The 13,976-nt window shown below is 45.8% G+C and overlaps 1 protein-coding gene across 1 annotated transcript in view; it reads left to right on the top strand.

Moving 5' to 3' along the window:
* Nucleotides 1-2,453, top strand: part of colec12 (collectin sub-family member 12) — a 245,226-nt gene extending 242,773 nt beyond the window's left edge. The window contains exon 11 of the mRNA XM_078540627.1: nt 548-2,453. Within this exon, the coding sequence (XP_078396753.1) occupies nt 548-564 (17 nt within the window). The 3' untranslated portion in view covers nt 565-2,453. The remainder of the gene's footprint in view (nt 1-547) is intronic.
* Nucleotides 2,454-13,976: the final 11,523 nt, after the last annotated feature.

The raw sequence follows: 13,976 nt of genomic DNA, 5'->3' as shown, positions 1-13,976 counted from the left end.
CACCTGACTACTGATGTTATAATTACACCATTGCGATCATCATGGTCTCATTAACATACCCATTAACCTATTACTCCTCCCTCACCGCACTGTAACACATAATCCAGGGCATTATGTGATTTCCTATTATGGACTGATTCTAATTGTTTTCATCCTTGTGCTGATTCACTACTTTACTGAATTATTTATCCTCTATTTCTTTATGAAGCTGTAAATAGACCTGTCTAGTAGTTTGTATCTTTATTTGTTGGCCTAACAGCAAAGTATTTTATGCCCCTTGAGAAAGGAGAACATGGCAGGTATCTCAGGTAATCAGTAACTATATATTGCAATCAGAAATTAATTATTAAACCTTGGCTCACTAATCCCTGCACAGCATGTATTAGGAAGCAGAATTTGGATCAGAATAAACACAATCTGCTATTTCGTTGTTTGTGCAAGGCAGAAATGTTGTGTTAAAACTCTACCTATAATGCTGCCACTGTGGTTTACTGAGCATTTTCCTGCAGCTAGATGTATTCATAGTATTGGTCTTTTCACATTACAGATCAACTTTCAGGGTGATCGTCCTGATAAACCTAAAGAACATGTCCAGAGACATTTCCGGACCAATGGCGGAGGTGGTCTTCAGTTTCAGCTCCCTGATTACCAAGGGAAGCTTCTGATCTGCATTAGGTGACAACTGTTAACCTAACTTCCGAGACATCGTTTCTTCGTGCTGGGCATCGGAACTTAAATCTTTGACCCTCCTTAACTTTTAATTTGAAGTTAGCCCATGACTTTATTCTTTAAAGAATATCTATTATTTGATAACAATTATTGTTTATTAAAGTGAAATAAGCAAGAAAATATATTACAAAATCCATATGAGCCCAATTTTTGATTTTATTTTCCATAAATACCTATGTCAGTATAAGAAAATCTATATGTTAACACTTGTGTTTAAAAATATTTACCATTCTGCATAGTAACAGGCTTACAAAGTTTTCCAGTTTTCAGGAATGTTTCGACTGAACCTTCCGTGTCTGATTTACAGTGAAATCAAACAATAATTATTCCCCTGTTATATCATCAAATAAAATAGCAAATATAAGATGTAGGCGAGGGGTTGGAATTGGATCTTATTTTGTTACCTTCCAACTGCTATGAAGATGATCTATTTTATACTTTATTAGAACGAATAAGAGCATTGCTTTATCTAATCAAATGGGCAGTCACACTGCCTTCTGCCAATGCCCTCATATCCACCAGACTAATTTCACCCAGAAGCAAAGCTTGTTAAGAGAATGCTTGCAAATACAAATGTTACAATTCAAAATGGGAAGGCAGCTAAACTGCTTTCAGACCATGAAGGAACGTTTTGACATCAGCAGCAAGTTTCATGCACATCTCAGAAGGTAACTCAAGTAAGGACCACTTCCTTTATAATCAAACAAAATAATTGAAGTCAAAGAAACCATCTAACTATGTAAGCTACTGCCCTCCAAAAGCAAAAGAGGCTGAAAATTGCTGATGGCACCATACAAAACCCCTTTAATTCACATTTGCAAAAGCTTTATGAGGATAGTAATTGAACAAAGTCTCTGTACTAACCTTGTTTTTTAAATTACCTTTACACAAAGGAGCCTGGATAAGTTTATTTAACACTGGGTTTCAATATGTTATTCCCATTCGTCCCCATTTCATAGAAGTTTTAATTAGAATTCTGATCCAACATTCACTTGATAAATTTATTTTGTACCTATTCAGATTTGATTGCAGGAAAAATAAACGTTCCCAGAGCAGATTTTATTGAAATTAAGATTACTTGATTACAAATGGATTTCAAAAGAACACTGAGACAGAGTGAATTGGGATGATAAACAAGTCACACTACAGAGCCGTGGACAACAAAGCTTTGCACCTTCAATTTTCTGATCTTAAACTTGCCATGGTAGGAAGCTACCAAGCAGAACACAGGCATTTTCCACAAAGAGGGGAGGTAATACCATTGATCTGGTTATCCTAGTCCACACTCATACAGCCGTAGTAACTGGCTACAGAGCAGCTCTGGCTCAGACTTAGGAGGCAATTGCAAGTCCATTCGCTTAGCTGAAGAAAGTATGTGAAAAAGGAAAAACAAACACAAAATTAAAGAAAAAGTCATTTTTGCTACATCATTGCTGAAGTAATGAAAGTTTACTGCTGTATCCTTAAGTAAAATAAGCCAACTTTAACAAAATTGGGTAAGAAGTGGAATTAATTGCAAGTGCTCTTTCATGTGACAACTTTTTGAAACATTCCTTCGACAGAGTCAAACAAAGCCATGCACCATAGTCAATTTTTACTGTTATGGATAATTTCAGTGGGCTCAATAAATTGGTATGTATTACATTATTGTCGAATACATCTGTAATGACTAAATCCAAAACAAGCCCACATGAAATTGTGAAATAAAAATAATTTTATTTAAACAGCGTGTGCATTGATTGCTCCAAGTCTTTATAGGCTTCTGCACAGAACTGGATAGAATTTTACAGCACCAAAGCAGATAATTCGGCTCAGAAGGTCCTTGCTGGTGTTTATGCTCCACCCAAGCCACCTCCACCTTACATCATCTCTCCCTATCTAAACATCAGTACTGCCTCATTTTATAAATTAATATGCAGTGTACTTTCAAACAGAATAGGTTTTTATAACTATTGATATTTTGGTGTAGGAGAAAACTATGCCATATTCTAGAGTGCTTATAGGGAAGAAATAAAGTAAAGCTCCTGGGAGCAGGAAACGAGGCGGGCAGGGGAATCTAATTAAGTGGGAGGCAAAATGTATGCTTTTCAACGGCAGAATGAAAATTGGGTATTAGGTTGGCAGCAGGTTGAGGGAAGATTGTGCTTCCCGATGGTAAACGACAGGAACCTCTTTACTTTAGCATGTCATGCATGCTCTTTAAAACACAACTTCACCATATTAAATTGTACCTTTGGGATTTGTGCAGCATACAGGAAAAACGTGCCTTCAGATTCATGACTGGCTAAAGGCAGCGTGCAGCAAGTGAGGTGGTCTTACTGGTGAACTTGGACTGAGTAGGAGCTGCTTTTCATGAATGGGAGCTTTGTTGAACCAGGAGAAAGGAGGCATTTGTGCAACGAGTTCGGGTGGTGGCTATGAAAGGAGAACGGGGCATGGCTGACTGAGGGAGGAAGGAAGGGAGACAACTGTGAAAGAGAAATGAGGCGTGGCTGATTGAGGGAGGGAGGGAGACGGCTGTGAAAGGAGAAGGTGGCATGGCTGGCTGAGGGAGGGAGGGAGGGAGACGACTGTGAAAGAGAAATGAGGCTGGCTGACTGAGGGAGGGAGAAGGCTGTGAAAGGGGATGGGGGCATGACTGTCTGAGGGAGGGAGGGATGGAAGGAGATGGCTGTGAAAGGGGAAGGGGGCATGACTGCCTGAGGGAGGGAGGGATGGAAGGAGATGGCTGTGAAAGGGGAAGGGGGCATGGCTGACCGAGGGAGGGAGGTGGCAGCCCTATTGAAGATAGGGTCTAGCTCATTAGAGACAGAGGGAGGAAGCTGGACTGTACAGGAAGGTTAATGTCTACAGGTCAAGCATGGTTGTGGAGAGATCAAGGGTTATAGAGTAATTGTCAATATTGAAATCCTAGCATCAAGGGTGATAGAGAGAGGGTTGTGGATGATGAATGGCAACTCGAGGGTAATGGGAGCAGGTCCAGTGTGCTGAGGGGCTGACCGATTGTAAAGGGGGGAGCTCTAGAGTGAATGATTGTTGGTTAAGGTTGGTGGGTCAAGAGTCACCAAAGGCAGGGCAAAGGTGTTGGAGTGAGGGTCGAGGGTGATGGAGGGAAGTTCAAAGGTGACTGTGGGAGGGTGCAGGGTGATGCCTTCCAGTTCCGGGGTCACTGTGTGAGTGTTCATGGCCATAACAACACAAAGAGTTCTCTGGAGTACAGGTTGAGGATAAGGTTGTCCACGATGCGATGGATGAAGACCAGGATGTGGCCCTGCGAAGTATAGGGCTCCCATTGGTCAATGGTTCTCAGGTCAGAAGGGAGGGTCTGACCAGATCTTTGCCTGCCTTTTGTTTGTAGTTCTCCTCAAGCAGACAAGATGGGTCAAGTGCACTAATTGTTTCTGCTAGCTCTGGCACAGCTGGGGAGGATCCAGCTGAGGGTGGCCCAGGGCTAGGCACAGCAACGACCAGGACACCAAGAAGGAGCACCAGCAGAGGGCAGGGCAGCTCAGGATGCTGGCAACCAGTGATCTGCGGCATGTCGAACATTGGCACATAATAGAATATATTGTAGGCAGTGTAACTGTCAGAGAAGACTGCGGATGTCATGGGTTTCTATCACTCACCTATGTCAGCTCCTTCAGGAAGACCTACATCCTCATGGATTGGGAGGCAATTCACTGCCAGTAGCTTTAAAAGCCACAGTGGTAGTGAATTTCCATGTCGGCGGGTCTTTCCAGGGCACCGGGGGGGGACGTGTGGCATCTCGCAGTCAGCCACTCACAAATGTATCAGGGAAGTCACCAATGCCCTGTTCACAAGAGCTAATGACTTTGTGCAATTCACGACAGACCTGGAGAGCCAGGCAGCCAGAACTGTGGGATGCCGTGTCATTGCTGGGTTTCCAGACACAAGGGGAAATTGGTTGTACACACATGGCGCTGAGAGCTCCCTGGGAGCAGCCAGTGGCCTTCATAAAGCAAAAGGGTTTTCAACCTCTCAATGTGCAGCTGCTGTGTGACCACCACAAATGAATTCTTCAGATGTGTGCTCGCTTCCCAGGGAGATCTCATGACTGTTACATCCTCAGTCAGTCAATGTCAGGTGCCACAGCTGTTTGCTCCCCTTCAGCAACTGCAGGGGTGGCTCCTGGGTGACAGGAGATATCCACAGAAGACTTGGCTCATGACACCTCTGCGGAACCCACAAATCCCAGCAGAGGAGAGGCCCAATGTCACCCGTATCCCATCGAGGGCAACAATAGAACAGACTATCGGACTGCTGAAGGTGACATCACTCAGGTGGAATGCTGCAGTACGCGCCACAGAGAGTCTCCAGCATCACTGTGGCCTGCTGCGTGCACAGTAAAGGGGTGAGCAATTTGCAGATGGAGAGATGGAGGAGCTGGGTGCCTGCTCAGACAAGGAAAAAGTGGAAGAAGCCAATGTTCATGAGGGAGTGGATGGTGCGGCTGCAGCAGCAGATACCAGGGCAATGAATCAACGTGCCGGACAGGCCTGTGACCCAGATTTCATCCAGATTCCAGCCAGAGTGAGGTCCCTGCAAGAGTCTCAAAGATGCCACTACTTTCGAGGCCCCAAAATAAATGGTGTTTCCAAACGCCCATGTCGCCCATCATTGATAGTCAATGAGGTGCCACCCCCTTAAAAGCCCCCATCAGAGAGCAAAGCTCCAAAAATCATGAACATTCAACAGATATGAATAAAGTGCTTCAAACTATATATTTAAACGTAACTGAACAAATCCATGAAATGATTGGACACCCATGCCACCTTTATGCTATTGTAATTTTTGAAGTTTATATTTTCTAACACTATGCCTTGGTGCTATCCCAATATCCTCAGCTGAGGTGCCGGCAACCTGCTGAGTGCTATGCCCAATTACCTATGATGACCCTAGCAGCCGTCTTCTGGTAGTCCAAGGCCAAGAGGTCTCCGGCCTGTTGAGGGTCTCCTGCACAGGTGCAGGTGCAGCCTCTTCAGCCTCACCTCTAGAGGCACTGGAGTCACTGGCAGAGGAGAGGGGGAGTGCCAGTGCACCCTTGGAGTGTCCGGAGATGAGGCCCCCAAGGTGGCTTGCAGGCGCTTCTCTCTGTCAGCGCGCGATGGCATCTCCCTGAATTTAGGAGGAGAAGGGTTACCTGGAGGGAGATAAAGGTGCCTCATCCCCCTCTCACCTAACCGTTGCTATACAGATCTCATGGCCATAGTGACGGAATACAGGTCCAACCGCATATCCAGCAGCCACTGAGTGTTCTGCTGGAACTGGCTCTCCATGGCGGTTGCCACCATCCCCATGGAGGAAGTCAAGGTCTCACATGCAGGAGCCATGACAGCTCTAAGAACTTAGACAGACTCCTCCACCTTTCGCTCAAAGCCTCGGGCATCTCCAATAGATGTCTCTGCATCTCCATCAGATTTCTTACGGTTGTTTCTAGAGGTACACCATCAGCATGACGCTCAGCATGGGCCTGGTCTCCAGCAGTCCCCTGACTGTCAGGGGTCTCGGCTGTTGCATTTTCCGTCAGTTGTGAGTGATTTATCTCAGATCTGCTCACCAGATTGTGATCTTGAGCCTAATCGTAAATGCGTAACCACTGAAATGACTGTTCTATGCTGGTGGAGGGTGTGTGGGAATGATGTGACAGTGCATCCTCTGAGCGTTCAGTGTCATCATCCTCAGGCGTGGAGGTCAAGCTTGGTGCAGGCTGGCTCGGGTGTTTCACCTTGCTGTGAGGACCTGCAGTGGAGAGCAAAGAATTAGTTCACAGTTATACAAAATCCCTATTCCCATCAATGTATCAAGTATATCTCCTGTATGCCCAATTGTCAAGACCAGATTGGAGGTATCCTCACTGAGATCTTTGAAATCCTGGCCTCTCTGTCTGCACATGAGAATCCAGCTTGCTCGCTGGTTAATTCAGCTGCCTCCTCTTCAGCAGGGGTCAGTATGCAGATGTTTTGGAGAGCTCCATTACATTATGTGCTCGTTTGTCCTGCCGGCACACTGAAGGATTGAGTGTCATCCTACTCTTATGACAGCTTCTGTCCCTCCTGTGTGGTAAGTGTTCCACACGCACACTGTCCTGTAACTGGTACAATTTTCATAGCATGAACTAACTCCCACACATTCAGTCCACATGTTCCATCTGATACTGAAGTCTGCAACCCAAACTCTTGTCCGGAACACTCTCCACTCACACATTTACATTGCTTGATGACTTTATGAGTGTCACTTTGTAGCGACTACACAGTGCCACTTACCCTTGAGGAGCACGGGAGGTCATTCACCCTTTTGTTGCACTGGACCCAGTCACACTTTTGGACTCCATGGCTGCTAACCTCCGCTGCCACCTCTGTCTAGGTTGCATGGTCAGGTAGGAGAGCCTCCTAGTGCAATCACTGGAAGCTAGCACTCCGCCATTCCCGGACAGCCTGGCGGAGAAGTTGCAGGGTGGCATCGCTAAGCCATGGGTTACTCATTTTCTGAGCTGGGACATGGCGGGTGATGGATATCAATTAGTGGTGGGGTAGCAGCAGTTCCATGGATCCAGGGGTGGGGTGGTGGGGGTGGGTGAATGGGGATGACAGATCAGAGTGGAGGGGAATTGGGGCAGCAGTTTCCAAAATCGCTGCCTACTCACAAGCAGCAACACTGATGCTACTGAATGGCAGGGAGTGAATGCCTGTCAAAGTTCCATTTAAATATGGCGGCCAAATCTTTGACCCATGAGGTAACGGTGGGACCATCTCCGCTGCTCGAATGGCCGGAGCTCTCACCTCTGCATATCTAACTGGCCGGCTGCCGTGCGATTATGTGTAACCAGCCGTCCCACATACAAGCAAAGGTGACGTACACTTACAGTCCTGCCATCGGGACCCCTGACTCTAGCAGAAGGTTGCACCATTAAGGTGAAAACATAAGTGGTAGAAATTCAGTCTCACCCATAGAGGGCACAGTCCCTGCACCCAGATAGTGAGGCCTGAGACTCCTGGGCACAGGCCTCATTTCCATCAAACTGGGGCGAATATGAACTGGAGGCTGGCGAGGGAAATTGGAAGCTGAGGACAGGAGGGTGGGGAATTAGAGGCCAGGCGGGGAGAATGGAGACTGGGTGTGGTGGGTGGGGGCGCAGGTAAGATCTAAGTTCAGGTGATGGGCGTTGGGGAAAACAGTGATCGGGTGATGGAAAGAAAGTTGGGGGCTGGAGGATTAGGAGTGAGGGTTTGGGAATCAGGGACTTCAGGAAAATCCAATCTTGGAGTTGGGGCATCAAATGGGACATAGTCTCCTTATTTGCGTATAGAGTCATAGAGTCACAGAGGTCTACATGAGTTCCGCTATCTTGATGTCTTGGAAAGAGACAGTTAGAGCAGATGGTGCAGTGAATCTTGATTTCAACACAATGAAGATAAAAGAAGGAGGAAGGGCGTGTAGGATGGTGTATTTTGAGTTTAATAGGGCACTGACCAAAATAGCACTAGTCAAATAGAAAGAGAAAAGAAAATTTGTTAGAAGACAGAGGGTTGGATGCTGGAAGTGAGAGATGGATTGATAATCAGACAATGAGTTTTTTCTAAAAGTGGAATCATAAAACCATAGAAGTTTACATCACAGAAGGAGATTTTTCATCCCATCGTATCTCTGCTAGCACTTTGCTGGAGCAATTGAAAAATAATTGCACTGCTCTGCTCTCTCCTATGGCACTGCAGCTATACATGGAAAGTGTCAAAAACTTCCCCAAATATGAAACCTGTATATTAGCCTTGGAGAGACATGTGCTTTATCGATAGCTAGGAGTTGTCAAGGAGAAAGAAATGTTTGGCTGTAAGGGGGCATCTGATCTTGGAGAAAGTTTTCTCAATGCAGGAAATGTGGACATTCCAATTGAGGTCAAGAACATTGGTAGATAAAGGAGTAAGTATGGAACCAGCAAAAAGAGGAGGTGATGTTCATCAGTTCGGTATGTAAGAGAAATCAAGTAACAAAAAGAACATTTTTTATAAAAATCGTTAAGGCCAAGAAGGAAATCTGGAGATTCTGATTCAGCAACTTTACTGAAAGATGAATAGAGGATGAAAGATATGAAGAAAGCTGACGAATGGAGAGTAAGACCATAAGCAAAACAATAGATAGGATAGGATGCTGAGAAAAACAAACTCGCCTCTGGTAAGGGGTGCGCGAAGAGACAGGCGACTGCACCGGAGTGAGACGGAGACCAAGTAAGTAGGAAATTGGTTCATGTGGTAAATTCTGGTAGTCCTTTTCAGGTTTAACTATAGATTAAGAATCAAGATCTGACATAGTACTAACCTTCAAGTAGGTTAGGCTAGTTTGTTAAGTAGAGAACTGCCTGGAGTGAGAGTTATCTGCCAATCACCTGAAAGCAGTTGGTTCAATTGATGTTAATTACTGTAGCAGGAAGCTAAATTAGATAGTGACTCATCAGAGGGTCTATAAAGAGACAGGCTTTTCAAACTGCACAATCAGTATGGGACACGCAAGGAGACGCTGGAGTGAGATGGAGACCAAGACCAGGTGAGTGAGTAGTGAATTAGGTTCACATGGGAATGAGGTGTGGTATACATCGGAATTATTCTAAGTTAATTAAGTGAGTAATTAAATTAAGTTAACTAAATAACATAACACCTGTCTTGTCACTGTTACTTGAGTTGCGGCTGTGGACATGGGAGCTTTGGGACACCAAGGTGATCCATGACAAACACATCTGCAGAAAGTGTAAGCAGCTAGAGGAATTCCGGATCAGAATTATTGATCTGGAAGCTGAACTGCAGACATTGCACAACATAAGGGAGGGGGAGAAATGCCTGGACACTTTGTTCCAGAAGATAGTCACATCTCTTAGAATAGGGCCACCTGTTTTGGTCAGTGGTGAGGAACAGGAGGATGTGACTGTGGGTGAGGGAGATAATGGGACTGAGCAGACAGTAGTGAAGGAGACTCAGGCTTTGCAATTGAAAAACAGGTTTGAGGTGCTCACAACCTATATGGACAAAAGTGTGGTCTGCAAGGTAGATGAGCAGGCTGGCCATGGCACCATGGTACAGGAAGCCATTTAAGCAGAGGGAGAAATCAGGAATGTAGTGGAAGGAGGGGGCAGTAGAGTGAGGGGGGATTGACACTGTTTTCTGCAGCAATGAGCGAGAGTCCAGAAGGCTGTGTTGCCCGCCTGGTGCCAGGGGTTGAGACATTTGCTCAGGTCTGGAGAGGAACTTGCAGCGGGAGAGGGACAATCCAGTTGTCGTGGTCCATGTAAGTACCAACGACATAGGCAGGACAAGGAAAGACATTCTGTATAGTCAATATGAGAAGCCAGGTACCAAATTAAGAAGCAGAGCCTCAAATGTGATAATCTCTGGATTATTACCTGAGACGCATGCAAATTGGAATATGGCAAATAAGATTAGAGAAATGAATACGTGGCTCAAAGACTGGTGTGGGAGAAGTGAATTCCAGTCCGTGGGGCATTGGTACCAGTATTGGGGAAAGGGGGGCTATAATGTTGGGACAGTCTACACTGAACAGTGTTGGGACAAGTGTTCTTGCATAACTAGGGAAGTAGAGAGGACTTTAAACTAAGTAAGGGGGTGAGGGGTCAAGCATGGGTAGATGTGGCAAATCAAGGGGTAAATTCAATGCAGGAGACCATAATAGTAATATGGGAAATGAGGGTCAGAAAATAGCAGAAAGGGACAGAGATAAAACCTAAAAAAATACACCAATAGTGAAGACTGAATGTTACAAAGATAACAAAAAGACAAAACTGAAGGCTCTGTATGTGAATGTGCATAGCACTTATAAGAAAGTAAATTAATTGATAGCACATATTGAAGTAAATAAATATGATCTGATAGCAATTAAGGAGATATGACTGCAGGATGACAAGAATTGGGTCCTGCATATTTTAATGAACCTTTTATAATCATACTCAAATTATTACATTTTTGTCTTTGCTAGATCCATTCACATTGCACATATTTTATCTTTCACGTTGCAATACACATTGAGCGGAATTGTCCCAGATTTGCACTAAGTGTGGTAGTGGGCGGGTAAAACGATATTCTACTCACTGTGTTGTCCCAGACCCACTGCATTACTTATGCATTCCCGGGAAACATGCCGTTTCCATGGTGGGTGGGCTCTCATTTGCCTGCCACGCCATCACCTTGCCGCTTCATCACGCTGGGCGCCATTTTTAAAGTCCAGCCACACGCAAACATGTCAGTGCTTCCAGCCCAAAACTGCTGCAGGGAAGATGTCCACGAAAGGCAAAAAGACTGCAGTGCCCAAGTTCAGCGACGTGTCACCAGGATGCCTTTTGGATGCAGCGGAGGCCAGCCATGATATCCTCTACCCCGGCTCTGGCCACAGGATGTGCAGCGGTGTGACCAACCAGGTTTGGGAGGCGGTGGCAGCTGTGGTCAGCACCAACACCCTTCAAAAGAGGACAGCCACCCAGTGCCACAAGAGGATGAACGATCTCCTCAATTGCGCCAGGGTAAGTCACTCTTCTCACAAACCCATCACACATTCACAGCACCCTCACTCACTGCCAACTCAAGGGACATCACCATTCACTCTCTTGTACACACCTTCATTGTCCTTATCCCGTCCATGGGACCACTCATCACCCACACATGCCAGACATACTTATCATCTGTGCAGAAACCCCAGTTGCTCCTTCTTCCTGAGGGTGCTGCTGCTCCCTCTGCACAGCCAGGCACCTCAGTCACTCTTTTCTCCATTGTCTTTGCTGTCTGTACACCACGAGGCATACAGCTCGGTCACCAGGCTCCATGATCCTGATGTACTCCTCCTGCAGGATAAAAGAGTGACACATGGGTTGGCATGGGTGTGCTAAGAACCTGTCTTGATTAAGTCTGAAGGCCCCTTAACGCATCCCAGAGAGTGCTGGCCACCACTTGGATGGCCAGAGATTAGTGCGGTGCATGGCTGTCCAAAACCCCACCTTTCTCTGCCCCACTCCACCTGACCGATTGGCAGCAGCTTTGCCCATTGGACTGCATGCTGTGCGCTCAGCTCAGGCACAGACATTCTTCTAACCCGTACTGCAAGGCTGCACTGTTAGCTTGAACCATGGGGGAGACTGGCCCAAACCAGGATGATGACATTGCAAGGGGCTGTGAGCGCCTCCACCAGTGACTGCTCCTTGGCCAACTTTAGCAAGGAGATTGTACAATGTGTCCAGTCATCTAACTGTTCTGCAGTCCACTAAAACACTCATTAGTTTGCAGTCTGTGCCCAAGGAGTGAAAAGATCTGGAGCACTTGGTGGTACTTTGATGCCTCTGCGTTGCTGGATTAGGCAGATAAACTAGAGGCCCGACTACAATCATATCAAAGGCTGCACTTGAACTGCCTCAGTTGCAGATGAATGGTCACTTTATATAAGGTGGCCCTAATGCGTGGGCACTTCCCTTGCCCACCCTACCCCCCATCCCGAATGCTTATGTGCTATATTCAATCGCAGGGCAGCCCTAGACCCCCCAAGACACCTCAATTGCAGGGCAGACCTTGCCCACCCCGCCCCCAACACACCACAAGCTTGAAGTCCAACAGGCAACCCTGGTGAGTGCTGCACAACGTTACTGTGTACTGTTGTAGGGTGGCCAAGTTGTGCTATTAATGATAGAGTTAACCTGCAGACACTTCTGAAGTGGAAACATTGTTTATTTACAATATACACAGCAGCAAACACAAGTGTGCTTTCAACTCCAACTCTGTCTACACTGACTGCTGAGGTAGCCTGCACTACTTGCCTATTGGTTACTACAGATAATATGATCTTCACACTAAATAAAACCATAAATATTACATACCTTCCCCTTTAACTTGGCTCTATATATTATGTTTACAAGTGCATATTTTTCAAGACACGATAATATTTACACTGGGTAAGGAATTTACAAGTTCAGTCTTTCAGGTGGTTTCCTGGTACGTGTGGAACATCGCAGCTCCACAACTTCAGATTCTTTGTCAGGAACCTCCTTTTCCAGAGTTGCCTGAACATCAGGTGCTTCGGTGGGCACTTGCAGTTCTGTATCCTCAACTCTTACAGGAACATCAGACATGTCTGTATTGCGTTGAGTATCCTCAACAGGAAACACAGACCTGATCATGGTCACTTGTGGGACCAAATCTTGATGATTTGCCTCCCTCTTCCTTAAATGGTCCACATGTTTATGGGTGATCCAGTCTTCCACCTCCACATGGTAAGATAGAGATCCAGTCACTGCACTTATTTCACCCGGTAACCATTTTGGTCCTTCCCCGAAATCTTTCACGTATACTGGCTCTCCCACAATAAATTTCCTGTCACAGTTATGCCAGGCGCGTCTAGTTTTCTGGCTTCTCTGACTCCTTTCCACATTCCCCTCTAAATTTGGCACTATTAAGCTCAGTCTCATCCTGAGACGGTGTTTCAACAATAACTCCGCAGGTGTGACCCCTGTTGTGTGAGGGGTAGTCCTGTAATAAAAAAGAAAGCGTGCTAGCTTGGTTGCCAAGAAATCGCCAGTTAGCTTTTTCATGCCTTCCTTGAACGTTTGAACCGCCCTTTCAGCCAGTCTGTTTGAGGAAGGGTGGTAAGGTGCAGTTTTCACCTGAGTGATACCGTTGAGGCTGATAAACCGTTGAAACTCAGCACTCGTAAATGCCATGCCGTTATTGGAAACAACTATTTCTGGTAACCTGAGAATGACAAAACTCTGACACAGTTTCTCAATTGTATGACTTCACCTCATATACGTCCAACTATTTTGAATGGACATCGACTATGAGCAGAGACATTGTTCCCAGGAAATGTCCAACGTCAATGTGAAACTGCACCCAGGGTCCACCTGGCCACTCCCATGGGTGTAACAGGCTGACATTGCACACAGTGCTTTACTAAATTCTCTATTTTGCCATCCATCCCAGGCCACCATAGATAGCTGCATGCTATGGTCTTCATTCGGGAAATTCCTGGATGGACACTCTGTAGTTCAATTAAGAGTGGCTCCCTTCCCTTTGGAGGAACTACCACTTGTGTTCCCCACAATAAGATGCCATCCTGGCTGGTTATTTCATGTCTTCTGTTGAAGTACGGTTTCATTTTGTCAGATATGGGCTCCTATGACCAACCATGTAGCACTTGTTCTCGTACTTGTGATAGGACTGGGTCTCAACGTGTCCAGTCTCTGATCT

Source organism: Cetorhinus maximus, chromosome 4, assembly GCF_964194155.1.
Source record: "Cetorhinus maximus chromosome 4, sCetMax3.hap1.1, whole genome shotgun sequence".
NCBI lineage: Eukaryota > Metazoa > Chordata > Chondrichthyes > Lamniformes > Cetorhinidae > Cetorhinus > Cetorhinus maximus.
This window is presented reverse-complemented; position numbering and strand designations above follow the sequence as displayed.